The sequence below is a fragment of the Trichinella spiralis genome (assembly GCF_000181795.1).
Source record: "Trichinella spiralis strain ISS 195 chromosome Unknown Scfld5, whole genome shotgun sequence".
Classification (NCBI taxonomy): Eukaryota; Metazoa; Nematoda; class Enoplea; order Trichinellida; family Trichinellidae; genus Trichinella; species Trichinella spiralis.
This window is the reverse complement of record NW_003526944.1, coordinates 924,859-950,705: the sequence shown is the minus strand read 5'-3', so window position 1 is coordinate 950,705 and position 25,847 is coordinate 924,859. Positions and strand designations below refer to the sequence as shown.

Below are 25,847 nucleotides of genomic sequence, written 5' to 3'. Positions count from 1 at the left end.
GATTGCTGACACCGGTAAACCATTTTCAGGGACGAAGATCGAAGGGAACACACGTCCGGGCGTAGAAATAGGCGGAGGGAATGTAGATTTCTTGGATGCGTTTAACTTATTTCCATGGTAATTATTTTGATCCTGAATAAAGCTATTGCATATTTGCCCTCATCTTCAGATTTATGCAAATTTTTAATCCCCTGGGGGTAATATGCAAATTTTTATATGCCCTAAGGCTACGCCTCAGGCTATGCCTCAGGCAATTTTTCGAAAATTTCGAAATTTTTTAAAAATAGCCCCAGGCTTTGCCCTCAGGCTACGCCCCAGGGCAAATAAAAATTTGCATATTCCCTCAGGCTATGCCTCAGGCGTTTTATTGCACCATATTTGCCCTCAGGAAAGATTTATGCAAATTTTTAATCCCCTGGGGGTAATATGCAAATTTTTTATGCCCTGAGGCTACGCCTCGGGCTATGCCTCAGGCAATTTTTCGAAAATTTCGAAATTTTTAAAATATAGCCCGAGGCTTTGGCCTCAGGCTACGCCCCTGGGCAAATAAAAATTTGCATATTACCCTTAGGGGCTTAAAAAATTTGCATATTTTCTCCAGCAATACCCATCCCTTAGTAAAATGCGTTGCCTCGTCAGCCTTAGTCAATGCCAAATCTTGCATATTACATTCCATTGTTCACGTTTAATGCCAGGGTTTGTTTTGATGAAAATTATCTGGGTGTTTAGATGGAGTTCATATTATGCAACCAGAATGAGAACTCCATCCATGCAAAGAACTTACCTGAAACCAACGGAGTGAGCCTCACTCAAGGTTCAAAACCAAACAGAAAGTGTGCAGACTAAAACAGTTCGACAACACTACTTACCTGGTCCTCTTAGATGCAAAGAAACTCCATCCATCCATCCATCGAACCTTTGAACTAGAAAGGATTGAACTTCCCTACAGAACGATTGGAACAGCTGACGGCGATCCACAACACCTGAAATGCAAACTTATGATTCAGCCATGCCAATAAATGCTGAAAAAGTTCAAATAAAACTGGAAAAAATTAAATTATACAAAAAATGAAAGCCCAATATCAATCAAAAATGACGAGCCAAGACTTACGAACAAGAATGACAATAACTTACAAGAATGTTACGACTTTTACTTCCTCTAAATGATTTGGTTTGGGAAATGTCCCGGCGAGAAGCCGAATACATATCCGACTACTGGCGCCAGTCAAAACACCATCCAATCATCCAATCGGTAGTAGCGACGGGCGGTGTGTACAATAGGCAGGGCGGTAATCAACGCGAGCTAATGACTCACGCTTACTGGGAATTCCTCGTTCAAGGGAAACAATTGCAATGGAATTGAGTTCTTGAATAAATAAGCATAACTCTGAAAAGAATCTTAGCACAACATTATCCATAAAATAATTTATGTGAAACAGCCATATTATAAAAAGTAATTGAAGACAAATAACAGTGCATCTCATTGCCTCATATAGTATAGAAATTTGCAACTTACTTAATTCGATGGTTGGCATTTAATGTCTCAAAAAATACTTTTCGTTTTCAACGTACATCAGCATTGTGAGCTGCGTGGAACGCCTTCATAGCCACTTCAACCAACATGGGAGCCATCAGTACAAATTTCACACGTCTTCGATAGTTTTAACGTAATCCATTGCTAGCAAGAACTCAATACATACAGGTTTTTTTTCATACCACCCTTGGAACGCATTCACAACAAATCATTCTATCACTGTGACAAGATATATTCAGAAACCAAAATTAATTGTGTTAACATAATCTGTTGTGATGAACAATAAGTATAGCACATACCGTTTGTGAGAACGCAATGATGCTAATTCGAACTGCGACAATGGCAGGATACCGACTCTAATCCATTGCTTTCAAAAATAATATGACCAACTTCCATTATCACGGAGTAGCATCACCAAGGACTTCATAATATGCTTCAATGACAACAAATATAAATTACTTACAATTCATAATCAGTAAAACTACACTGAGAAGACGGCGAACCAAACTAACGCGGTTCATCATCAGGTGAGACTTTGTACTTCTTTAATATGATTATTATTAGGAATTATTATGAATAAAACATGCACTTACTGAATCAACACTGCGATGCCACATTTGGAATGTATTCATCGACAACTAAACGTACCAGCGTGGTCAGAGACATAGCAGCCACTGATAAAACTAATCAGTTGTACAAATTGGTCATTTCCAGGTGAACGATCAACAGTGCGGATTGTATCCATTGCTGATTGAGTTCTTGAATGAAAAAGCATGGCACTGCAAAGCATCTCAGCACAATAATGAAATAATATATGAAACAGCCAAATTATAAGTAATTCAAGACAAATAACAGTGCATCTCATTGCCTCATATAGTATAGAAATTTACAACTTACTTAATTCGATGGTTGGCATTTAATGTTGTCTCAAAAAATACTTTTCGTTTTCAACATACATCAGCATTGTGAGCTGTGTGGAACGCCTTCATAGCCAATTCAACCAACATGGGAGCCATCAGTACAAATTTCACGTCTTCGATAGTTTTAACGTAATCCATTGCTAGCAAGAACTCAATACAGGTTTTTCATACCACCCTTGGAACGCATTCACAACAAATCATTCTATCACTGTGGCAAGATATATTCAGAAACCAAAATTAATTGTGTTAACATAATCTGTTGTGATGAACAATAAATATAGCACATACCGTTTGTGATAACGCAGATGCTAATTCCAACTGCGACAGTGGCAGGATACCGACTCTAATCCATTGCTTTCAAAAATAATATGACCAACTTCCATTATCACGGTGCAGCATCACCAAGGACTTCATAATATGCTTCAATGACAACAAATATAAATTACTTACAATTCATAATCAGTAAAACTACACTGAGAAGACGGCGAACCAAACTAACGCGGTTCATCATCAGGTGAGACTTTGTACTTCTTTAATATGATTATTATTAGGAATTATTATGAATAAAACATGCACTTACTGAATCAACACTGCGATGCCACATTTAGAATGTACTCATCGACAACTAAACGTACCAGCGTGGTCAGAGACATAGCAGCCACTGATAAAACTAATCAGTTGTACAAATTGGTCATTTACAGGTGGACGATCAACAGCGGCGGCAGTACAAGTGATAATGCCAAGACGTCGAAAGCTAAGAAAGTTCACAACAGCAACAATGACGAAGAGACGGCGACTGAAAACAGCGTGAAAGTTGCCGATCGGAAGCGTCTCACATACGCAGACATGGCGAAGCTGGGCGTGGCAGAGAGGGCGGCAGGCACGTCTAGCGACGCGACAACAGTCGTAAACGATGCGGCTCAGTTAACGACGCTGCCGACAACGCCAGCGCGGTTCCAGGCGAGGACAAACCGCGCCCTGCTGGCTCTCGTCCCACCAGCAGCGCCAGCTCTCGTGTGTCGTCTCGGGACGTATTGAAATCTTCCTGAATGCCACACCGAACAACAGTATCCCATGCGTGTCGTATTAATATACATATATACAGTTTGTTTCTTTTCTGTTTTTGTTTTGTTTTGATCACTGAGCTGCTCGCGTCCATTTTTTTATGATCTACTACAGTAAGTTTTATCTGTGAGATACTGTTGGAAAGGATGAGGTGGATGACTTTTTACGTTTCTTCTTCATCTGCTTGCCCACAACAGTTCTTTATGGCTGGCAGCTTTCAACTCTACTTTTTTTTTTCTCTTTTTCTTTGTTTTGTTGTTCTTTTTCTTTGTTCTAAGGAAAAAAGGCATCCATTCTTTTTTGCCATTGCTATTAAGAAAAGATTCATTAAATTACTAATTTTTGTCATATCCTGTCTTCAACACATTTATACTAACTCGAACGAACATAGTAGTAGGAATTAGGCATAAGGTAACGAAAACTGCTTGATTGCTCTGACGTATCTTAGGGAAAAACGAAAACCACAAAAATACTTACTGTTGACGCACTACACAGGCAAAGAGGACGGTATGGATTAGAACTCGACAAGGAGATAAACTAAAAATGTTAAATAAGTAAACAAATAAAATATTAAACTAGAAAATGAATAGAATTTGAAAATGATTGATGCACTGTTATTCGTCTTCAATTACTTTTTATAATATGGCTGTTTCTTATAAGCTTCTATACAAATCGTATTTTCAGTTCATAAAATTTGCAATGGAGTCATAAACGCAACAGTAACATTACTGCATTACTTACTCGTTGGGCACATATAAAAAAAGTGACAGTCAAATAATGAAATGTTTACACATTTACAACCTTTTTATGTTGCGGCTCCATATTGATTGATGCAAATGGGAAATGTTCTAAATACTAAAACTGAATTAATGATATCTGAATATAATAAAAACTTGCATTCAGTATTTGGTTTGAGTATCTGAAAATTAGCAATAAAAATATAAATGGAGATACCCCCATTAGTTTGCGTTCACCTTATTTGTAAAGTCATGCAAATAACATGCATAAAGTACCCGCACCACAATACCGAATGTGACTTACTGCTTGCTTCTTCATAGAGGGTATAAAAGAGCGGAATTATAGTTGACCACGTAACGCCTGTTGACATTGCATTGAACGGAGCAACTAAATACGAACGAAGTACTCTGCAATGGTGTGCAGTAAGTAAATTATGCAAATAATATAGACTACTTTGCCCCAAGCAGAGCAACCTAATTCTCCTTCAGCTATAGCGCAGTAATATAATTATCAAGAACATGCTGTATACGTAATGTTATAACGCTTTTATTTACACACCTTATATTATGTGAAATTTCATTCGTATGCAATTTTATTTCACTAACATTACATGAAAATCCGTTAACTTGTAGCAGTGAGAATTAACAAAACATTACGGAAAAGACTATTCTTATTTTGAATTCATACGAATAGTACGTAAAGTTATCCAAATAGTAGTGACATTATGGCATTGCTTACCTTTTTCAATCAGTGAAGGGAAGGGAGCAGTCAGTCAGCAGTTAGGTAGGGCAGTTTATATTAGCTCTAAAAAATTATATTTCAAAAATAATGTTCGAATATAAAACATTGGGATTATGAGCAACCGATCTATGATAATACTTACATGACGAGTTAATGTCGACGCTACAGTTGGGATCAAAGTGATATAGTGCAAATGCTGCCGCTAACCTACAATCTTATTATTATTATTATAGAATCTTTTAAAATTAATAAACTGAAACTTCTGTGTATTTGAAATTGCTGTTCAATTTCATATTTTCAGAACCAAAAGTTAAGCATTACTTCAAAAAAACTCTATCAGAATCTTTATGCTGCATAGCTGTCTCATTGAATTACTTTCCGCAATCCCGTTGCTTCATATCGCTCGATGGAAATATAGAAATCTTTAAATTCTAAAACAGAATTGTATTATTGTAAATATTTCAAAATAAGCAGCTCAAATACGTACATGTTCCCATTCAGCATTTAGTAAGAATAACTGAAAGAAGAGTAATTTTAATGGGGATGGACATTTGCAATGTCATGTAAAGGGCAAGCATGCAATTCCCTCAGCACAATATCAAATGTAAGTAACTGCGCATTCAAAGACCGGACTGAAGAGCAGAATTCTACTTGACAACGTGCGTTCATGACAATAAACTGAGTAACTAAATATGAATGCAGTGCTCTGAAGCAGAAGGGCAATAAGTAAATAATGCAAATCAACATTCCACTACCTCAGGTGAAACAACCTAATTTTTCGTCCGTAATAGCTTAGTGTTACGTTCAGCAAACAACTATATTAAATGACGACTGCTATTACGTTTTTATTTACACATCTCACATTATATGAAATGGCATCATTATGCAAATTTATTTCACTAAAATTAGATGAAAATCCGTTAACCAGAAGCAATGGAAATTACAAATAATAATTTCAAATGCAATTGCGTTAACTGAGCATATCTACTTGAAAGTATGATGGGATGCTATCAATTACACAGCATGAAATATATTTTTGCTATAAAAAAGAATCAAAATATAATAAATTGCTTTTAGTAGATGAGGAATAAAATACGTGATAAATTTTGAGATTTAAAATTACTTTAGGTAGAAGTGGAAACTCTTCATGGTAAACATTACAATAGAAATAGTGTAGTGCTAATTGTCAAATGTAGAATACAAATTAAAATGAAGAAAAAACACATCCGTGGTTCAGTTTCAAACCTGAAATGAATAGTTACTGTTAGAGTTGATATAAAGTTCTGCTATTTGGAATTATTGCTCTCTTCTATTTGAAAGAATCAGGGATGTACATTAGTTGAGAAGGATGTTATGGTTCATCTGAGGCCACAATGACTGAACGTTCTCCGTTCCAGTAAAAATGGCGTTTGGTGGGGGGGGGGGAGGGAGGAGGGGGAGTGGGAATTATCTACAAATTAGGGTGGTCCCTGTTTTTCTTGGAGCCTTTAATAGCTCAATGATGGACGTCGCCAGTAAGGAGGGACTGATCGGGGAAATAATGGAAAATGGCAGGACGTGGAATTAGCATGATGGGGAAGGTAATTGCTGTTAAAAAGGGTATCGCCTTCCTTCACCCAACCAACGCGCATAATTATCAGCCGCTGTCTTAAATTTATCAGTATTGACGTCTGTAAAGGTGAAGGTATTTTCGAATGATGGGAAAAAAGTACACTTTTAAGTATTAGCGTTTTTCACAAAGTGACATCATAGGAGCTGTCGCATCAAACTGCTGCATCATTTAAACTTCATTATATCTTATTATTTCATATAAAAAAGTTAAAATTTAAGCAATAACATCAACTGAGAAAAAAAAGGACAACAAGTGTTTGAAAGAAAGAAAAGTAAGTTAAAGCCAGCAAAGATGTAAACCTTCATACCTGAGAAATGGCATGCTGGTGATGAGGAATGAAACAAACATAGAGCCGTGAAATTATCCATCCTCTGGTCATTGATTTGATCGTATCTTCAGCCAAATATACACAACCATATTCGTTGAAGTGAAACACCAAAAATGAATAATTGCCTAGCGCAGCAGTTAGACGGTAATTCTTAAGCAAATAATTATATAATAATCGCTCAAGAATAAACAGAGCTGCATATAGGAAATCGCTTCCGGATATGAATGGCACAAAAAGCTTTCAGTAAAATGCCGTCGGCAGTGTTCAACTTCTATCTAGCATGGTGCTCGAAGTTTCTCGAATAAATGAATTGCGTAGGAACTATTCAAATGTCTGATCGCTGTCTAACTAGAACAATTATTATAACAAATAACACACAGATATAATTATTAACACGCTATTATATGATTTGCGAAGCATATTGTCTTAGAGAAAATTTCCCTTTTGAATAAGAAATCTGTCTGCTGTATGCTTTGAGACGTTGAATTTCATGATTTGCATTCAAACTCAGAATACAACGATTAGGAAAGAAATAATCGAAAAATAATCTCATTGAAGTATAAATTCAATATTGATTTTCATCTGTATTTTACAGTAACAACGATCAAACAAACAAACAAACAAAAAATGCAACTTCCCTCATTCAGCGTCTTCAGATCGTTGAGTAGATCCATCTTCCCCTTCTTAGCGCTGGTCAGAAAGTCGTCCTTATGAATAGCACTTGCTGAGCAATGACGATGCACTGCATAACTGACCATGACACTGAAAATTAGTAAAATAGTAAAATGAATGAGTTATGCAAATAGTGAAATACTTTCCCGTAAGTCGAATAAATTAATTTTCAATTTGGAACAGTATATGAATGTATAAATTTATATTAAATTCATAGTGCATATAGAGCGCTACAAATTCCGATGCGTATTCCAATTGCATTTTACATGACAGAATGAAAAACATGATTAATATAGAAATTAATTTCAATTCATCAAGCTCGTTTGAATGTTCGTATATGAACAAATATATGAGGACTGAATATCAGTAATTAAATGCTAACTGGTTCGAAACATTTTCCAGAAAATCATATGTAATTGAAAACATTGTTTTCTTATAATCAGTAATTTAAGAGCAATGAATGAACAGGCTTAATTTGAAAAACTAGAATTATGATAATAAATAGATCAAAAGTTATTTCGTTGTAAATTATTTCTTAAGAGTCATTTATTTACAACAAATGAAGCAATTTGAGATATGTAAAATGGTCTTTTTTACAGTATGAAAAATTTTCAAGCAAATTTCCACAGCTACATTTACTGAATTCAACAAATGGACTTGCAGTTGTTTGGCATTTCAGAAACGCTTCGTATAGTCGAAAGCACTAATGAAATACATTTGCAAATTATTCCAAGTACTCTACGAATAGAATTTACAATCAACAGTTGAAATTTAGCTATCAGTTTAGCCGATTGGAAAATTTTCCATTTATGAATGATGCGGAAAATTTTGTCTTTCATCAGAACAGTATATTTTTATTTAAATAAATTTCGTGCTATGAAAAATTATTAATTTATTATTTAAATTATAATTCATTTGGCAAAAAAATATGCATTTGACTTTAATGAGTTTGTCCAGTGTACAGAGATAAGAAAAATAGCAGAAATGAAAATTGAATCGATTAATATCAATGCGTGCTATTTCGCGCTAATCAAGTCTGAATTTTGAACCGTCCGGTTTAAACTGCATGGCCTGAGGTGATGGGTGATGGTTTTCCATCAATTTTATAAGTTCAGCGCTTGTGTTTACAGTGAGCAAAAATACGGTACAGCGTCGAATTAAAATAAGACAACAGCGAATCATTGAAAGTCCAAATGAAAAATACTTGCAAATAAAGTCAAAAAAAATACAGCAAAAACGTAACAAATTGTCTTATAACGAACGCACCTTGAATCTTTAATTAGATACTATGGTAAAGTGAGAAAATATTTTTAAAAAAAAATTTGCTTTCTTTTTTCAAAACAATACTAAAGTATTTAATGACAGCAAATTTACCACTGCACAATTTGCATCAATTGAAGCTTGCTTATTGAAATTGCAAAATGAAAAATTGCTTTTTTTCTGAACTTAAACATAACATTGGTTAGCATTGGAGTACGTAGAAGTTGTTTTAACGCACAGAAAAATATATTTACAATTTCAAATCTGCAATATACGTAAAATAATATTAGCTTTCTTCTGCTGCTGGAACAAAAACAGCAGCCTTTCAACAAACATTGAAAAAAAATTTTCACTGTATGTTGGCTAATTTTAGCGTTGAACTTTACTTTACGACAACAACAAAAAAACATATTAGATTAATTTCAAATATAGAAATTGCGTTAACAGTATAATAAAGATGTGAAAATTTCGATGATTTCACTTTTTCACGCACAATTCAAAGAACATACTACTACATTTATCGCATGTTTGCTTGGCATGATGAATGCAAGCAACAAACAAACAGCAATCATTGAAATAACAAAATTGCCAACTGGGTATTAGTTGCCTTTTGCAATTGTTCAACATGCGGAAGAGAAATTACTATTGAAATTTGAAAATTGATAGAAAATTTGAAAAAGAAATTCTTTTCAAAAGAAATGTTGTCATCGTTGTAAAAATAACATCAAAGAAACCTCCCTCCGCCCCCCTCCTTCAAAAAAATTGCGTACACTAATGTCATTTATTTTTTTTCGATTATTATGCAAATCTACACTATGCAAACAAACATGCAACGTGTGAATGGGCTGTTTTTGCAGCGGATGTTCGTGATTGTTCGGATAGAGAGATTGAAGAAGAATTTTCATAAATGCCCACTGAATGTTGTTACGAAAGCAAAACGTTGACGACAGTCGTCAGTCATTTGAAAATAGTTTCACAAATTAATCAAAGATAAAAATACACACTCTGTTTGCTTGCTTGCTCAGCTTTGGCAAAAAGCAACAGCCATCATTATTCCACGGCAGCCTCTGTTGATCAGGCATGTTGACTGGTAATGAGAAAAATTATGAATTAATAAAAAGCCCATTTCAAACGACCAAACAGCAATTGTTCTCACTAGTTGGAACATTTTTCCAACTTTCGGTCGATTCAAAGTGGAATCGTTGCATGCAAGCTGCAATAGTTAAATTGATGGGTAAATTTTCATTTTTTGCTTAAAATTTTCCCCTTGCACAACATTGTCAAGACCAACCACGCTGGCAGCTGAAACTCACTGTCAGTCATTCGCAACAGTCGACTTTTTCCTGGGCTGCCTCCAGGTCATCCTTTGACACTTTCCAGTGTCATCTGCATTTTGAACGGTCCCAACCATTGCTGAACTGGTCCAAATTGTGACAGACACACGCACATACACACACATATGCACAGTTGTCTCGAGTAAGTTGAAAAGCGTTCCAGCAGTAGCAGACCAACGATCATCTCGATCCGAAGAAAGCAAACTAACAAACAAACAAACATGGTTCTTCTTCCACGAAAGCGGAAAAGCTTAACGCCGAACGAATTGGGCCATTTGTTCAATCACAGGGACATAATCAGCGCCTTCTACAACGTTTTGGTATTTTTCATTGCAGCAAGCTGGCTTTTGGGTGCAGCGGCGTTTTATTTTCTTTTCCGTGATTTTGCAAAGCCAATGATCTGGGCAGTGATATGCGGCATCATGGTCTATCCGCTCAAACGTACACTCACCGGCAAAGTATGCCTCTGGCTTGATCAGATGATCGTCTCCGACACTCCGCTGACGTTCGGCTTGTTGGCTTTGCCGTGGAACATGTGCATCCATCTCGGAAGCGCATGCTTGAATTCCCTGAATCAGAATTTACGCGTCACGATTATGATTGTTGTCACATTTCCAACAATGTCCCTGCTTTTGCATTTGGAAACATTGCCGCGCATTTTAGTAACTGTGATAAAACTTTTTCAAACACTCGATCATATGATTTGGCTATGCAGCAGCTCTTGGGTAAGTACTCGCTTCAGGCTACAACACTGTCACAACGTATCTTTTCAATGTTTTCCACTTTTTGACATACAATATCCTGTTTGCAAAAACACTCACTAGTCGAAATGGGTCTTCTTCTCTTAAATGAAATTATTTCATACTTTTACAATTGTCATTCAGATTGTTTCATGTGTTAATCGATAGAGGAAAATTTTCAAATTAACCAAGTATGAAAAAAAAAACTTATCCAAGTAACTAACCATTGACTAACAGTGTGACAAATGAAGAACTCTGCCATATTCGTACAGTTTATCATTTTGCTGTCATTTTTGAAAGACATTCTGTCAAATTTGAGAATGAATTTTCAACAAAAATGATATGTCCTAAAAATTTGTATCAACAGCAACCCCACCCACCCATTCCCCCCTCCCCTATATCACTTTTATAGCCAATTTTCTCATAATCTTCACAGAACTGAATCGTATAAAAGTATTTGAAATCAATGAATAAGAAACAATTTCAATCTTTTTTTCAAACCAAGCGCACAACTTTTCAAGTGAAATCAGTAATAATATATAAATTAGCACTACTGTAGACAGTGAAATGCTAGATTGTTCAGAGGTTGGTCGTTACGTTACGCAATTTTATTTAGATACCGATATTGTTTATCAGCTACGTTGGATTTTTTGTATTGAACAAATTTCTCATCTCAGAAACGCGAAGAATAACCCCAGTTCGATGCACAGCAACAGCAGCCTGGTGCTTTCTGCTTGCTCATCTTTGCTCTTACATGGGGCCACTGCGAGCGCCGACATTTTTAGCCGTACTGTTTGTAAGCTTGGGCTCGCATCTCTTTCTCAGACAGCAGAGTTCATTTTCGTCTCCTCCGCCCATGCCAACACAGCAGCGTGACGATGAACTGCAAGATTCTGTAGAGTCGACAAACAATAAAATGACTGTCGAGACTGAAGACGACGACGACGACAAGGCTGACAAATATATTCAGTGGCTTTTTATAGCTTGCGCTTTTGTTTGGACGTCGCTTCATTTATCGTTGACTATTCTACTTCTCATTCCGCTATGCTGTACAATTCTGAATAATCTGTGTATAATTTTTATTCATTTTATAATTATACAGAAAAAACTATTCCCCTACATGAAATTAAAGCACAGTACAGTTCTGTTTTGTAGGCAGTGCGTTTCACATTAATGATCTGCTTAAAGGAATACTGGACACGATTTGGACACAACTTTCCGATCTGAGATTCATACTTATGCCATCGTTTTTGATCAAATTTACCATCGTTCTTAAGCGCTTAGATAAGTGGGTAAGTAGAAATAATTTTTTTTTACTGAAATACAAACAAACTGAACAACGCTTAGCTTCGATTTCAATATCACACTTTCTGTATCGCAGGAGAGAAAAGTGAATTCAACGATATGTCATGCAAACTGCAATTGATTAGCTTGTTAAAACAACTATAACATGATTATATTTTTTTTGTTCCTTTGATTTAATTTTTACCGTACATCCATTTTTTGAAATTTCACTAATTGAATATTTCTAGTTTACTCTCTGGCTTCGTGGATCTATGGATTTTGTAGGCAGCGTTACAGCAATATTGTTGCTAATTTTATGCGCCTGCGGGCTCAGTACTTTCATAGCATTGCAGGTAAATAATCATAATCAATTACATACAACTCGATCCAATCGAGTTGAAAGTTACCGCTCAAATTTTCTCAGCTCTACTACGAAAGTGTAAATTTGGTCAATATCGCAACTGAAATTGGAAATCGTACGATAACTTACAACCCAAGCCTAAAACAATGGCTGAAAGAAGTAACCGACACAGATTCGGTTAAAGAAATCATGGAAAATGCCGTAAAAAATTCTTATAGCATGGCACGATTATGGCTGTCAACACAGGTAATTTCAATCTTTTATCCATGAAAAAATCTGTTTACCGTTTAAATAAGCAATCATGTATAGTCAGTCGATCGTTCGGTTTGCTGAAAAAAGACAAAACAGGAGTATAAAATAACAAAATTTTTCACTAACCCACACACAACTCTGAACAATGCAAAACAGATGTGCATTGAATTCTTTTTTTCAAATCTCAGGTTCATCAGATACTAGAAGGAGATGAACAGAGAGCAAAAAAACTCGAGGAACAACTGCTCAGTACCGTGGATACGTATTTTTACAATTTTTTATCCAAAGAATCCAGCACCTCGCAGAATACTACTACAGTAAACAGAGATCATTACAATTCGTGGAAAATGCTGTGGTCGGTTGTAACAATGGAAAATTGGGATGATCAAAATATTCTCGAAAATGTCAAAGAAGAATTAACCGTACTGTGGATGGTAAAATATTGTCCAGTGTTATTTTCAAAAAATTGCGAAAGAAAATAGATAGAAATTGTTTCTTTTTTTTTCAAAAATTATATTAGATTGCTGAATCATCATGGCAATTTTTCAAAAATAATCTCGAAATTGTCGCCTTTTCGTTTGGTCGAATTTTATCTACACTACTAGCCAGTGGAACGGCAGTTATAGATTTTTTTTTAGATTCAGTACGTAATTATCGTCAACAATTATTTTTGCATAATAGAGTCGAAATTTTTAGACCGTATTTTTGACATTTTTATTATATTTGCTTAACAAAAGTGACAAAGAATTCAAACCTCTGCGAATGCTCCGAGAACTGATGCCAATTGATGTGGAAACGAGCGCTGAAATAGCCGACGAAGTGGAACAAGCTGTAAAGTAAAAAGCAACATGTTGTTTGTCCTAGGGAGCGTTTCTGCAAATTCCGTATTCCATATGCAAATGCAATTGCAGAAGTGTTTTTCTCGTTACTGTAAAGATGGCCTTTTTCTACGGTATGTTCACTTGGCTAACGCACACTTTGTTCGCGGTTAGTTTGGTTTTCATACCTTCAGGTTAGTATTTCATTTATCCAATTATCGATACGAAATGCAAATTTTAATTTAATTTTCAAACAACAGTCTGCGCTGCTATCCTCGCCGCGGTGCCGTTTTTCGGAACCTACTTAGTCTCATTCCCAGCTGTGTTAGAATTGTGGCTGATAAAAGGTAAAAATCACCAAACTTTACAAACCAACACTGATTGGACGTAAAAACGAATCCAATAACTTAATTATTTAAGGTGAACCTTTCCTAGCAGCATTTCTATTTTTCATTCATTACGGTTGCTCTTACGTTGTGGACGACTCAATTTACGCGGGAATAAAGTATAATATACATAAATATATGCATGCAAATATTGAAAATACCTCATAGCACGTTTCAAAATTTAAAAATAAATATTCTTTAGACTTACTACACCGTTTCTCACAGGCATGGCAGTTGCGGGCGGTTTGATGTGGTGGGGCTTAGAAGGAGCGATATTTGGACCTCTGGTGCTGTGCTTTCTACTGGTTCTCGTTTCTACATACAAAATTTTAGTGGTAAACAGTCGAAATTTAATTCACAAAAATGGCATCGCTGAACAACTGCTGATTCCACAACGGTCAGTCAGTTGAAGAAGCGAGCTAACATTAGAACAACTCGTGAAAAAAACAAACAATCACATCAAAGTGGTGATTATTTCATATTTTTAAAAAAAAGCATTTTCATGTTCTACAATTATTATTTCACCATTGTATTAAGAATAAATTTGTTTTTCCAAATAAAAAAATACAGACAAAAGAATATCATCAAAAAATGTTATTGTTGTAAATGTAAGCTTTTTATTTTGCAAAGCTTACTTTGATGATGCTTCGTTTTTCTTGGAAAATGATAATTTCAGCTTCAACAAACTTTTCGCTTCATTCAACGAACAAATATTCTCAAGCATAATATCATCTTTGATCCTGATGATACTTTGCTCTTCTTCTCGAACCTTTCGATACGTTTCCTCAGCTAATTTCATACGTTCCGCTGTTTCTTCCATTATGCAAATCAGTTCATGCTCATCTCGTTGTTTCATGTCGTTGAATCGAGACGTCAAGAACGATTCTTGATCGTTCAATTTTGAAACCTGCAACTCACTCAATTCCGCATCCTGCTGCAACGCGTTCACTTCCTGCAAAATAACAGCAATACGATTGGGAAGAAAAAATTCACTCACTCATTTGAATAAATTACTTTTTCCAATTCTAACAATACTGATTGTTCTTCAACAACAACCGCGTTGTATTTTGCTTTTTTCACTTGCATTTCATCGGAAAGATTCTTTAAAAAGACAATCAGCATCATTCAACAACATTTAATTAACTATTTAGCATAATTATAATTTCAATTTGAATAAACATAAGCAAGCTAAAACGATAACAACGTACCTGATATGTTTCTTGCAATTTCTTCAATTCTTCAAATGAATGACCATTTCGAACATCGTTCTTTTCTGCATCACTTATTCCATCGACAGAATCATTGGTGGACATTTCTAATAATTATTTTAATGCAAAATGTTGATGCAACTAAACTCAAATTTCAATATTGCTACCTGGAAACGAAAATTGAAGATTGCTGACATCATCTACTCGACTGCTGGAATCATTTCTAGCCTAAAACTTTCATTGCCGTCAACCAAATTTCCATTGCAACAACAGTTACTGTGTACAGTATTCTTTATCTGGTCCAGATTGGATTGTACGAAAAAAGCATTCTCATTCGACTTTTTTGACTGTCCTTGTTCGGCTTGTTGCAACTGAAGCATCAGATGCTGCAAAGTGTTGAGCGCATCGTTTTTTTTGCGTGCTACTATATCTGCCTGAAAATTCACTTATGAAAATTGAACAAGTTGTTCAAAAAATTGAAAATCACGTCAAGTGAAAATATAAATTACTATATGTAAATTTACATAATAATAAACTGACAACAAATTAGTCGTGCTTTTACGGTGATAATATTTTTCTAAATTTTACTTGATGACGGTAAACTTCCAATTTATTTTCCGATGCGCTCTTTTGAACTTTCAGATCATTTTGTAGCTTTTCAATTTCTTTTTCTACTTCTTCTACCTATGTAAATATAAAAACAGAATAAAACTTATCAAAATAATATCAAAACAAAAATTGCTAAACAACATGCAATAAATAACTGCTAACCTGGCTGTCGAGCTCCTGTAAATCTGCTTTTTCAAAAGGACTCTGTTGAATAATTTCAGAAAGTTTTCCAACTGTTTTACGATTTAATTCAATATCTTGTGGAAGTTTCTCTTCAGCTATGTATTGTAAAACTCTCAGCTCATCTTCCAGTTGATTCATTTTTTCTAAAATTGTCCACTTTTAAATAGTTGATCAAACTTGCAAGTAATTTACCGCGTGGACTGGTAGTATCCGCTTCCAGTTCCAATTTATCTATTTGCTGATTAATGTGCCGCAGTTGTTGTCGAACATTTTTCAACTATAAAAATTTAATGTCGTCAAATATAAATAATAAGTTTAATAATATACAAGCAAATTTGCATAAATTTAACTGAACCAATTCCATCTTTTCATAATCAAGTATTCATCGTACAAACAAGGTGTATATTAATTTTACTGAAAAAGCATATGCTTTTCTATTTGTTTTTAAAAATAAAAAATAAATATATTTCTTAATTTAACTATATAATAAAATAAAAAACAAAAATTTACTCACACTGAAAGATTGATCTTTTTTCGTTTTGCTCAAAGCATCCGATCGTTCAGCTTCTTGTCGAAACTCACGACATACATGCAATAAATTTTCAAAGTCAGGCAAACTGTTCACTTTGCTTTTAGCCTTCTCGAGACGTTTCAAAAGTGCCTCTTTTTCGCTTTCCATCGATGCAATATCTGAACTCACCGTTATTCTGGCCTCTGCGGCTGTTTTCACTTTCATAAATTCTTTGTGCAATTCTTTGAACTCTTCCATCAGATTTTCACACTGAAATTTTTAATTTAATTCAATTATTATTAATCAATCAATTTCGCACTGATTGTAATTGTCAACTTCTTTGTTCAATTGTTCAACTTCAACATCCTGAAGAAAGTCGACTGGAACTTTGATTGGAATCAAAAATTTCGACAAATACAGTCGCTGCTCAACTTCATTTTGCCGGTGCAATATCCATGCTAGCGCTTTGAATATCGTCTCTTTGTTTCCTCCAGCAATTGCACGATGAAATTCATCCCTAAACAAAATCGTTAATTATTAATTTCATAACGACTATTTATAAGCGTAATTCAAATTGACCGTCATCATCGTTGAGCAGTACTGAAATTAATCGAAAATAATAAACTTCATTAAAAACCACGCCAAATAATGTATCATATTAGTTCAAGAATTAAAACCATTTTCTGTTCGGCTATGCAAATACTGTTATCGCTTAGGTGAGAAGTCGTGATGAAAAGTTGCATATGCCCTCGGCGAAGAATTAATACGTTCGTCACAAGTAGCTAAAACAGATAGCGTCTACTGATTGCATCCGCACTTGTCTTTTCCTGATTACAGGTAGAAATGGACGACTAACGTGTTTCCCGCTAAAAGAAAATATCAACGGCAGTCCCGGACAATGAACAACTTGCTAATCCTCATTTCCACTGCAACTGATACACATTAATAAGGACGATACTCTTCACAGTGATACACTGATAATGCAATAATAGATGCTGTTCAATCAACTGAGGAAATACAAATGCATTTTAAGATAAGTCTCAAAAAATCAAATTATAAAATGCCATTCACTAACATAAAAATATTAAGCTAACAGCCTAGCCGTGCTACTGTTCTAAAACTAATCAAAAGGAATACCGTAATTAAATTAAAAAGTGCGACGCCATTTGTACTGTAACTTGAAAATTTTCGTAGTTTAAACGTAAATTGATATTATCGACCTATACTGTATTCATACTGTATCTAAAAATTAAACTTACAAATCAGTTATTACAAAACACGTTCAAGCTGAACAATAAATAAAAGCACGCCGTACTATATTATGCCACGAACAGAGTAAATAGAAAGAAACTTTAAACTGATAGTTTCGCAATGTTCAACAACAGCTTGTAAAAGAACTTTGTTATACTGTAGTTATTTCAAAATACATACATACATGCATATTATTTGTAACAAATGCACGAGTGCTTACGACTGAATCAAAAGCATGATAATTAAAAATAACACAGAATGTGAATATGTTCAACCAACCGCACATAAATCATCTAAATCACTGATATACTTATCGAATAAAAGTTGAACGAAAATTGCTACAGTTCATTTCAGTGACTTAAACGCGAGAAAAATTGTTTAAAACGGTACTCTTTAAGAGTCGGTTTAAAAATATTTGCATAAAATGCCATCCACGAAGTGAAGCATACTTTTCCATAGAAGATGCATATCTTAACAAAGTCAGCCATTCCAATACACGCAACGAGACTTCCGTCACAGTCTGCGGCTTCACTTCGACGCGCTTCTACAACGTTCTTGTATTTATTCTTTTATGTACAAATACAAATTAAAAGGCAATTCATCTTTCCAAAATCACTACCTCTTTGGCTAGCAAACATAAAGTATCGCTGAGCAGTTGCAACAGTTGAAGCGGCTCCAAAGCATCCAACTCGACCAAGCTGAGCGTTTGGTTATAAGGTGGTCGGTTGAGTTCAGAAATTACAAATTTCATCTCCTCCATTTTTGTTTGAATGCACAGCAATCAGCGGTCAGTCGACGAACTCCAATTCAAGTCGTACCATCCCAGAGCTCAATTTAAGCAGCATGCGGTTGCTTAGCAACATGAAACGAACGCGTCAGTCAAAAACAGTTTTACTATTATTATTATTATTACTACTGAATTATTTTTCCACAATTTGAGAAAGAATACGTGACTAAAATAACTGAAACCGACGCACACTACTACATTTCTCTTCTCAACTACTACTAGATAAAATAAAAAAACTATCGGGCCAATATGCAAAATTTGTAAGAAAATTTAAAACAAACACACCCACACACACAGAGAGAAAGAGAAAGAGAAAGAGAGAGACTCACAAAAATACAATTATGGCATCGGCGTATAAGAAATAAATTTGCATATAAATATTCACACATTCAATAAAGAAGAGAGTAAAAATATCCGCTTGTATTAATAACTACTCAGAATTATTTTGCTTCAAAAATTATCTTAAAAAAGTATCAGAAAGAAGAAAAAGCAAATCATTCATCTCTATAATACAGCGGTGGTCAAGGCCCACTATTTACTTACACACATGTCTCTACATTACACTGAAATAATATGTTTAAAAATTAAAAAGGAAAAAAAACGCCCGAATGCTATTTAAAATAGAATAATGGTGCCGAGATGGGATGACACTTATTTATGAGAGCGACCCTTGGGAGAGGTGGGAGTGGTGGGCACTGCATTACGAGCTGCAGCAGTAGCAGCAGTCGCTTTTGTTGCGTCAGCAACAGCTGCACCATTATTATCCGCTTTGGAAGAATTTTCTTCAGACTGCGGACCTGCGAAAGGTGCAGGCAACTTCTCGGTCGACACTGGCACATTCCAGATGTCTTTTGCATATTCTTTGATTGTTCGATCGCTGCTAAACTTTCCACTGCTGGCTATATTGCACAAAGCCATCTGCGTCCAACGATTCGTATCCTGAAATATATTGAAATATGATCAATAATAATAAATTTAAAATAAATAACAACAATCACGACAAAATTACCAAAAATGCCTTATTCACTTCTTCTTGACATTTCATATATGCTTCAAAATCTGCACATAAATAAAACCTGAAAAAAATATACATATAGAGTGATGACAGAAATGCTAAATTCTGCCATTTTCAATTTTATTAATAGATTCAATATCAAAATTTATAAATCGTACTCTGAAAATATTTTAACAATTACAAAATGACAATGATGACCCATAAAAATAAACAAATAAATAAAAATTCAAAATTGAACAAACTGTTCTGAAAATATATTATTTATTATTTTCCATGTAGAATAGAATTTCAGTGCAATTCCTACCTATCGTGGTATTTCAGCATGTTGGTTACGTCTTTAAAGAGCTCCGGGTTGTTAGGGGAGAAGAAGCCAGTTTCAATTTGTTCAATACATTGTTTCAGTTCAGCATTTTTCTCAATATACGTCATTGAATTGTAACTATAGAAAAATTTAAAAAAAAGGAAAAATAATATAATGTAATAAATAATAATACGAGCACAAATACCCTGCATGCCGCAACGCGTTGACTTCCTCCTCAGTCATGCCGAATATGAAAATGTTCTCCCTTCCCATTTCTTCCATCATTTCAACATTTGCACCATCCAAAGTGCCAATAGTCAAAGCTCCGTTAAGCTTGAATAAATAAATGATGCACAAAAACAACCATCCGAGATATCAATTATCATTTGCTTACCATAAATTTCATATTGCCAGTACCGGAAGCTTCAGTTCCCGCAGTAGAGATCTGTTGACTCAAATCAGCCGCCGGTATGATCTTTTCGGCCAATGTAACTCTGTAATTTTCCAAAAATATCAATTTCAACTTGTTTCCAATTATAGGATCATGATTGACCACATCGGCAACGCAATTGATCAATTGAATAATCAATTTTGCCATATAATAGCCAGGAGCAGCCTGCAAATATATCACAATTAATAAAAGTTAAATAATATTTTTAAAAAAATTTCAATAGCAACCTTTCCACCTATCATCACTGTACGCGGTACAACTTTAAGAGCAGGATCTTTCTTAATACGGTTGTACATTGTAATCACGTGAAGCACATTCAACAGTTGACGCTTGTATTCGTGAATACGTTTTACCTGAATTTGGTTTTTTTTTGAATAAAAAAAAGCAATAACGAGAAAAGAGAAAATCATACTTGAATATCAAACATACTAGACGGGTTCAATTCCAAATTGTACGTGTCAGCAAGCCATTGTGCCGCACGCATTTTGTTCTCCTAAAACCATTAGAAAAAAAACAGAAATAAACACAACATGGAAAACGAGAAATATGCCATTCATCAAATGTGCCTGTTTAACACGACGTATCGCTTCCAAAAAGCCAACATTCTTCACCAAAGGTTTCAACCGCTCAAGCTGAGACAAATCGGTTATCCAAGCTTCACCAATTTTCTATCATTTATTACAAATTTGTAAAAAAAAGAACTGAAATTAATTCAAATCTTTAAAATTAAAAATTCCATCAAAATTACTTCAGCAATAATATCAGCCAGTGATGGATTGGACAGCAAAAGCCATCGTCTGGGCGTGATTCCGTTCGTCTTGTTCTGAAACTTTTCCGGCCACATTTCGTAAAAATCGTGAAAACTAAAAGTCGGTAATATATGCAATGTAGCTTGTTGTTTCCAAAAAAAAAAGAAAATAATTTTTTTTCCACATTCATACACTGATTTCTTCAATATTTCAGAATGGATTGCAGCCACGCCGTTCACAGCATGCGAACCAACAATGCACAGATGAGCCATGTTGATTCGTTTCTCTCCATACTGATCCGCTTCTTCAACCAGCGACATCCGACGCATACGATCCAAATCGCCAGGCCAACGTCGCAAAACACTCTGCAGAAAAAGAATAAAAAAACTGAAAAAATAAAACGTGGGAAAATTTAAAAAAAAACTGAAGTTACATCTAAAAATTTTTGATTGATCTCGTATATAATTTCCAAATGCCTTGGCAACAAATTTTCCAGCAATGCACAAGACCATCGTTCCAAAGCTTCAGGCAAAACTGTGTGATTCGTATACGCAAACGTGCGTACACATATGTCCCAAGCCTATTTATTAAATAAATTCATTTCTTTAAATTTTCATTTGAACTTCAATTACCTCATCCCATGTCATCGATTCCAAGTCGACCATAATGCGCATGAATTCTGGTATAGCCATTGCTGGATGAGTGTCATTAAGTTGGATGGCTACTTTTTCTGGGAAATTTTGAAATACTTTTCCAGGTGCAGTAGCTGCGGCCAATTTGGAAGCACGATAACGACGAATAATATCTTGCAAAGTTGCAGCAACCAAAAAGTATTCTTGCTTCAGACGCAATTCACGCCCTTCAAAACACTAACAACAACAACTAACACTGACGTTTAACTAAATTTGAATATTCAAAATAAAAATCAGCTTACGTTATCATTTGGATATAATACACGAGTAATATTTTCCGCGGCATTGCGGTCCAAAACGGCCTCGATGTAGTCACCGTCATTGACTATATGTAAATCAACATTACTACATCAGCTTATAAAAAGTATAATAAATAAATAGTTAAATACAAAATGTCAAATTGAAGTGATTTTCTGCTTTAGCGGACCATAATCGCAAAGTGTTGACGACATTGTTTTGATAGCCAGGCACGGGCGTGTCATAGGGCATGGCAAACATAAGCTGTAGATGAAAGTTTTACATATTCAAAATATACGGTTATTTCAATCATGCTAACTGTGTTTATTTCTCTACCTGAGTATCCACCCAGTGAGCTCGACCTTTATCGTCGTGAACAACTTTACCATAAAAGTTTACTGGCAGCATGTACTCTGGTCTGGCTTTTTCCCATGGATTTCCAAACCGAAGCCAGTCATCTGGCTCTTCCACTTGGCAGCAATTTTTGATTATCTGCTTAAAAATACCATATTCATAACGCAAACCATATCCATAAGCAGCCAAGCCGAGCGTTGCCATTGAATCCAAGAAACAAGCAGCTAAACGACCGAGACCTCCATTTCCAAGACCAGCATCCACTTCCAGTTCTTGCAATTCTTCAATATCCAAACCAAGCTTAAACCGATAACATTTTATGCAAAGCTATTTGCTATTGGAAATTCAACGTGCCAGATTTTTACCTGATAAAGTGATTCGTCGCAAGCTGCTTGAATGCCCAAGTTTAGCATAGTATTGGACAACGTGCGCCCCATGTAAAATTCCAATGACAGATAATAAACACGCTAAAACATATTTTTTAACATTATTATTTATTGTTTTTTTAATTCACAGTAATTTAACAAATTCATTTTAAAAAATGCAAATCTCACTTTGGCCACTATGTTTGTGTAAAAGTCTTTAGATATATGCTTGAATACTCAAGTTAATGAGTAATTAATTGATGTCCAGTAAATAAATAATTATCTTAACATATAAAGTTATAACAGAAGTTGCCATATGCGCTTACTGCTCCCACTAAACTTAAACAACAAAATAAATAACAACACGAAAGATAAGTTTAGTAAAAAAAATTTTCATGAGACATTTTGTTTAAATGAATGTTAAATTAAATCAACAATTCCTAAAATATGAGGCATCAAATTTTTTCAATTCAAAATCACTTCAAATTTTCTTTCCCCATAAAATAAACAAACCTATGCTCTGAGAGCTATCGAATATTCAATGCACGTCAAAGCAGCTTATTTCCGCGAGAGAAACTAGATGGAAGCTAATTTTAACATAACGTCAAGATCACGTGAATGTTGATGAACTGAGCAAAACAGAAATGCATCACTTTGGCAGTGATGAGCTGCTGTGCCTGCTCTATTTGATTCGTCAACAGCTTTAAGGCCCTGAAGAAAAATACTGCCCAGAAAATGCTAATTAAAAACATCTACCAAATACCAAATCAAATAAATCATTAAATCTACCAAATACCCAGACTCAAAAACGTTGTTTACAACAATCAAATATTTGTTTTTGAAAAAGTAACATAAAGTCAAACTTTTCCAACTGGAAATACGGCAGAAAAACAATCTTTCTTAACAGCGAAATATTTGAAATAAAAGCTGAAAATTTCATTCTGAATATCATTTTTCCCTATCCAAAACTGACACAAATAATGACCTATCAAAGCTTATTGCATTTGCAAATTCAACATTACAACGGTCTCAACTGAAAACTGCCAGTATCAACTGACAACTGCAAATTGCCAATAACAAATGCAAAAAACAAATCATAGGCATTCATGTAAAAGTAGAAAGTAAAGTAAAATATACTACATAGATTATGCTAATATAATATTAAAAATTGCAATTATTTGTCATATTCTAAGAAAATGCATTTGCATACCTTCGGATCTTTATCATGATAGTGCTGCTGAGTTCGAATCCATCGAGAAGTCACATGATCACGAACAGTGTGCGCCAAAGAATAGAAGTAATCTCTCGGTGTAGCCACATTTCGATCTTTCATCATTGTAAAATGCAAATGACGGTTAAATGCCTTTTTCATGTTGGCCACATTTTCAACTTGTGCAATTCCGCGGATGCTAATCTGCTTACGCTTTTCTCGATCGGTCAGCATGATTTCTGATTAAAACATAAAATTAATAAAAACAATATCATCATATATATATATATACGAATAATGCAAGCGCAAGTATTCACTTAATTTAAATATGTTGCTGTGTAAAGAGTCTGTAAGGGCTTACCAATCGACAAACAAAACAAATTTCAAAAGATGCAAGCAGCAAACACCTGTTTAAGCCAACCAACTTGAACGCAAACAACAATCGATTGCCGTTCACTATTCCTAGAAAAATCAGGCATACTGTAACAGTATGAAAGGCCTCGCAGTACTTTGTTGTCACATGATTAGCAAACATTTCAAAATTATAAAAAAATAAGTAATTTGTAGGTAAAACATTAAATATTCAAATTGATCAGATTTATTTTTATTATTATTTAAATATAATTTGTCTGATAAAAAATCATGAACAACTGGTCAGCAGATGGCAATTTTAAAAATGAAATTTTACAATTTTATTCTTTTCACTAGAGCTAAAGATATATTGACATTTGTAATATTATTTTACTTTAGTGAATTAAATCTTTAAGAAAACATATTTGAGTGAATGGGTATTTTGAGAAAGTATTTAGGCACTAATAGATTGTTTTCAAAAAAATATATACAATATCTTGATTATCAATTTATTAATTTCTGTCATTTCCTAGTGCATTATGATGGAAATTAATCAATATGAGAGTATGTAAAGTTTTAAAGTGGCATGATGTGTTATTATAGTGGAATATGATGTTTAATACATTTTTCAATGCAGAAATCTGTCGCTACTTGTTGCATTTGTATTAGTCATGATTTGTGAACAGAGTTATTAATTGAGCTTTATTAATAAAATTTATTTGATAAATTTGAAAATGGTATAGATGAGATTCTATTGTTAGAGGTACAATCAAGTTAAAAACTTTGGAAAAATTGTTGAAAAGTCTGGCAAAGCTTATTGATGTGCAGTTGCACTTGATCTTCTGTATCATATTTGAATCCTGAATGAAGCCCAATAACAAACGCATTATTGTCAATGTATTCCACTCCGGGCAAGTGACTGTCACGAATAAACTGGAAATGTTCAGCAACTGGCTGCTTCCTGATATCTCCAATCAGTACTGGTCTGGTTTCAATTCCAGCTTTTTCCAAATAATCAATCAAATCCTTTTTAGTAAATCCTGCTTCCAGTGCGGCTTGTTTGTTAATTAAAATTGGCAATGAAAACCAACTGGGTTCTACGTGGTCGTGAACCTTTGGCATGGACAAATAATTGGCGAGATGTTTGCTGATGTAGTCTGAGAATGCTTCGTAAACCGAGAGGCGTCGTTTCAAGAAAACTGGCATCCGTTGAAGTTGAATTTCACCAAACGCACCGCTCAGTTCGGTCGGTCGTACATTGAAGCCGCTGTCGATGAACAGAAATCTGGGATCAATTCCATTGAGGTTTTGGAATTTGGTATTCAAATCTCTGGTCCAGCCGTGGGCACGAAGAACGCGAATGTTGTCGGCAAACTGATCGTCGTTGGTCACAACCATGCCACCTTCCATGGTTACAATGTGGTGGGCGAAGAAGAAGGAAAAGGCGCCGGCCAAACCGAACGTTCCCACATGACGACCTCTGTATTTGGCACCCAAAGATTCGCAACAGTCTTCCAGCAAAATTAGA

At 34.9% G+C, this 25,847-nt stretch overlaps 10 protein-coding genes across 10 annotated transcripts; 3 read left to right on the top strand and 7 right to left on the bottom strand.

Annotated features, from left to right (window-relative positions):
* Positions 1-1,241: 1,241 nt before the first annotated feature.
* Positions 1,242-1,535, bottom strand: Tsp_03890 (conserved hypothetical protein). The gene has a single exon (XM_003374649.1). It carries the CDS (start codon positions 1,533-1,535, stop codon positions 1,242-1,244), a length of 294 nt encoding a protein of 97 aa, XP_003374697.1.
* A 1,489-nt stretch (positions 1,536-3,024) lies between these two features.
* Tsp_03889 (conserved hypothetical protein) lies at positions 3,025-3,492 on the top strand. The gene has a single exon (XM_003374648.1). It carries the CDS (start codon positions 3,025-3,027, stop codon positions 3,490-3,492), a length of 468 nt encoding a protein of 155 aa, XP_003374696.1.
* A 362-nt stretch (positions 3,493-3,854) lies between these two features.
* On the bottom strand, positions 3,855-4,627 carry Tsp_03888 (stAR-related lipid transfer protein 9). Its single transcript, XM_003374647.1, has 5 exons — positions 4,533-4,627; positions 4,413-4,438; positions 4,321-4,367; positions 3,997-4,056; positions 3,855-3,962 (listed from the first exon to the last, which is right to left on the bottom strand). Exons 1-5 carry the CDS (start codon positions 4,625-4,627, stop codon positions 3,855-3,857), a joined length of 336 nt encoding a protein of 111 aa, XP_003374695.1.
* Positions 4,628-5,055: 428 nt separating this feature from the next.
* On the bottom strand, positions 5,056-5,667 carry Tsp_03887 (stAR-related lipid transfer protein 9). The gene is made up of 5 exons (XM_003374646.1): positions 5,548-5,667; positions 5,486-5,515; positions 5,374-5,429; positions 5,103-5,205; positions 5,056-5,061 (listed from the first exon to the last, which is right to left on the bottom strand). Exons 1-5 carry the CDS (start codon positions 5,665-5,667, stop codon positions 5,056-5,058), a joined length of 315 nt encoding a protein of 104 aa, XP_003374694.1.
* Positions 5,668-6,721: 1,054 nt separating this feature from the next.
* On the bottom strand, positions 6,722-8,792 carry Tsp_03886 (stAR-related lipid transfer protein 9). Its single transcript, XM_003374645.1, has 4 exons — positions 8,674-8,792; positions 7,553-7,700; positions 6,918-7,088; positions 6,722-6,769 (listed from the first exon to the last, which is right to left on the bottom strand). The coding sequence occupies exons 1-4, from the start codon at positions 8,790-8,792 to the stop codon at positions 6,722-6,724; spliced, it is 486 nt and encodes a 161-aa protein (XP_003374693.1).
* Positions 8,793-10,425: 1,633 nt separating this feature from the next.
* Tsp_03885 (coatomer subunit beta) lies at positions 10,426-14,455 on the top strand. Its single transcript, XM_003374644.1, has 10 exons — positions 10,426-10,929; positions 11,561-11,993; positions 12,100-12,236; positions 12,477-12,581; positions 12,653-12,835; positions 13,030-13,275; positions 13,538-13,677; positions 13,753-13,853; positions 14,080-14,164; positions 14,248-14,455. The coding sequence occupies exons 1-10, from the start codon at positions 10,426-10,428 to the stop codon at positions 14,453-14,455; spliced, it is 2,142 nt and encodes a 713-aa protein (XP_003374692.1).
* Positions 14,456-14,676: 221 nt separating this feature from the next.
* Tsp_03884 (coatomer subunit beta) lies at positions 14,677-16,814 on the bottom strand. Its single transcript, XM_003374643.1, has 7 exons — positions 16,628-16,814; positions 16,025-16,188; positions 15,842-15,937; positions 15,531-15,687; positions 15,254-15,360; positions 15,060-15,146; positions 14,677-14,997 (listed from the first exon to the last, which is right to left on the bottom strand). The coding sequence occupies exons 1-7, from the start codon at positions 16,812-16,814 to the stop codon at positions 14,677-14,679; spliced, it is 1,119 nt and encodes a 372-aa protein (XP_003374691.1).
* A 954-nt stretch (positions 16,815-17,768) lies between these two features.
* Tsp_03883 (stAR-related lipid transfer protein 9) lies at positions 17,769-18,567 on the bottom strand. Its single transcript, XM_003374642.1, has 4 exons — positions 18,427-18,567; positions 18,193-18,361; positions 17,992-18,029; positions 17,769-17,798 (listed from the first exon to the last, which is right to left on the bottom strand). Exons 1-4 carry the CDS (start codon positions 18,565-18,567, stop codon positions 17,769-17,771), a joined length of 378 nt encoding a protein of 125 aa, XP_003374690.1.
* A 678-nt stretch (positions 18,568-19,245) lies between these two features.
* On the bottom strand, positions 19,246-24,447 carry Tsp_03882 (glycogen phosphorylase). Its single transcript, XM_003374641.1, has 21 exons — positions 24,390-24,447; positions 23,969-24,207; positions 23,362-23,469; positions 22,759-22,860; positions 22,376-22,693; positions 22,192-22,303; positions 22,045-22,127; positions 21,994-22,009; positions 21,743-21,969; positions 21,544-21,690; positions 21,303-21,475; positions 21,110-21,224; positions 20,901-21,029; positions 20,774-20,854; positions 20,589-20,714; positions 20,435-20,526; positions 20,305-20,404; positions 20,116-20,243; positions 19,914-20,048; positions 19,604-19,670; positions 19,246-19,533 (listed from the first exon to the last, which is right to left on the bottom strand). Exons 1-21 carry the CDS (start codon positions 24,445-24,447, stop codon positions 19,246-19,248), a joined length of 2,844 nt encoding a protein of 947 aa, XP_003374689.1.
* A 951-nt stretch (positions 24,448-25,398) lies between these two features.
* Positions 25,399-25,846, top strand: Tsp_03881 (stAR-related lipid transfer protein 9). Its single transcript, XM_003374640.1, has 2 exons — positions 25,399-25,461; positions 25,535-25,846. Exons 1-2 carry the CDS (start codon positions 25,399-25,401, stop codon positions 25,844-25,846), a joined length of 375 nt encoding a protein of 124 aa, XP_003374688.1.
* The last annotated feature ends 1 nt before the right edge of the window (position 25,847 follows it).

Bases quoted from the DNA above. Each gene is read 5' to 3' on its own strand.
- Tsp_03883 (XM_003374642.1), bottom strand. From the start codon at position 18,567: ATGGAGGAGATGAAATTTGTAATTTCTGAACTCAACCGACCACCTTAT. The intron at 18,030-18,192 runs GTTTTAAACAAT...CTTTTGATTCAG, and splicing joins ACCGACTCTTAAAGAGTACC to TCGTAAGCACTCGTGCATTT. The intron at 17,799-17,991 runs GTATGTATGTAT...TTTAATTTTTAG, and splicing joins TTGTTACAAATAATATGCAT to ATACAGTATGAATACAGTAT.
- Tsp_03884 (XM_003374643.1), bottom strand. From the start codon at position 16,814: ATGGAAGAGTTCAAAGAATTGCACAAAGAATTTATGAAAGTGAAAACA. The intron at 15,688-15,841 runs GTAAAATTTAGA...GTGAATTTTCAG, and splicing joins TGGAAGTTTACCGTCATCAA to GCAGATATAGTAGCACGCAA. The intron at 15,361-15,530 runs GTAACTGTTGTT...AATAATTATTAG, and splicing joins GATAAAGAATACTGTACACA to AAATGTCCACCAATGATTCT.
- Tsp_03882 (XM_003374641.1), bottom strand. From the start codon at position 24,447: ATGCCTGATTTTTCTAGGAATAGTGAACGGCAATCGATTGTTGTTTGC. The intron at 22,128-22,191 runs GTATTTAACTAT...ATTTACATATAG, and splicing joins TCACTTCAATTTGACATTTT to TCAATGACGGTGACTACATC. The intron at 20,527-20,588 runs GTTGCTATTGAA...ATATATTTGCAG, and splicing joins CAGTGATGATAGGTGGAAAG to GCTGCTCCTGGCTATTATAT.
- Tsp_03885 (XM_003374644.1), top strand. From the start codon at position 10,426: ATGGTTCTTCTTCCACGAAAGCGGAAAAGCTTAACGCCGAACGAATTG. The intron at 10,930-11,560 runs GTAAGTACTCGC...AATTTTATTTAG, and splicing joins GGCTATGCAGCAGCTCTTGG to ATACCGATATTGTTTATCAG. The intron at 13,678-13,752 runs GTAAAAAGCAAC...ATGCAATTGCAG, and splicing joins GAAGTGGAACAAGCTGTAAA to AAGTGTTTTTCTCGTTACTG.
- Tsp_03888 (XM_003374647.1), bottom strand. From the start codon at position 4,627: ATGTCAACAGGCGTTACGTGGTCAACTATAATTCCGCTCTTTTATACC. The intron at 4,057-4,320 runs GTTGTAAATGTG...TAACATTTTTAG, and splicing joins TGGAGCCGCAACATAAAAAG to TTTATCTCCTTGTCGAGTTC. The intron at 3,963-3,996 runs GTAAGTATTTTT...TTTTTCCCTAAG, and splicing joins GCCTGTGTAGTGCGTCAACA to ATACGTCAGAGCAATCAAGC.
- Tsp_03881 (XM_003374640.1), top strand. From the start codon at position 25,399: ATGAAAACCAACTGGGTTCTACGTGGTCGTGAACCTTTGGCATGGACA. The intron at 25,462-25,534 runs GTTTGCTGATGT...CATCCGTTGAAG, and splicing joins GGACAAATAATTGGCGAGAT to TTGAATTTCACCAAACGCAC.
- Tsp_03889 (XM_003374648.1), top strand. From the start codon at position 3,025: ATGCACTTACTGAATCAACACTGCGATGCCACATTTAGAATGTACTCA.
- Tsp_03890 (XM_003374649.1), bottom strand. From the start codon at position 1,535: ATGCCAACCATCGAATTAAGTAAGTTGCAAATTTCTATACTATATGAG.
- Tsp_03886 (XM_003374645.1), bottom strand. From the start codon at position 8,792: ATGATTCGCTGTTGTCTTATTTTAATTCGACGCTGTACCGTATTTTTG. The intron at 7,089-7,552 runs GTTTGTTTGATC...TATTTGCTTAAG, and splicing joins GTTGCATTTTTTGTTTGTTT to AATTACCGTCTAACTGCTGC. The intron at 6,770-6,917 runs GTATGAAGGTTT...TAAATGATGCAG, and splicing joins ACCAGCATGCCATTTCTCAG to CAGTTTGATGCGACAGCTCC.
- Tsp_03887 (XM_003374646.1), bottom strand. From the start codon at position 5,667: ATGAACGCACGTTGTCAAGTAGAATTCTGCTCTTCAGTCCGGTCTTTG. The intron at 5,430-5,485 runs GTACGTATTTGA...ATTCTGTTTTAG, and splicing joins TAAATGCTGAATGGGAACAT to AATTTAAAGATTTCTATATT. The intron at 5,206-5,373 runs GTAATTCAATGA...ATAAGATTGTAG, and splicing joins AAGCAACGGGATTGCGGAAA to GTTAGCGGCAGCATTTGCAC.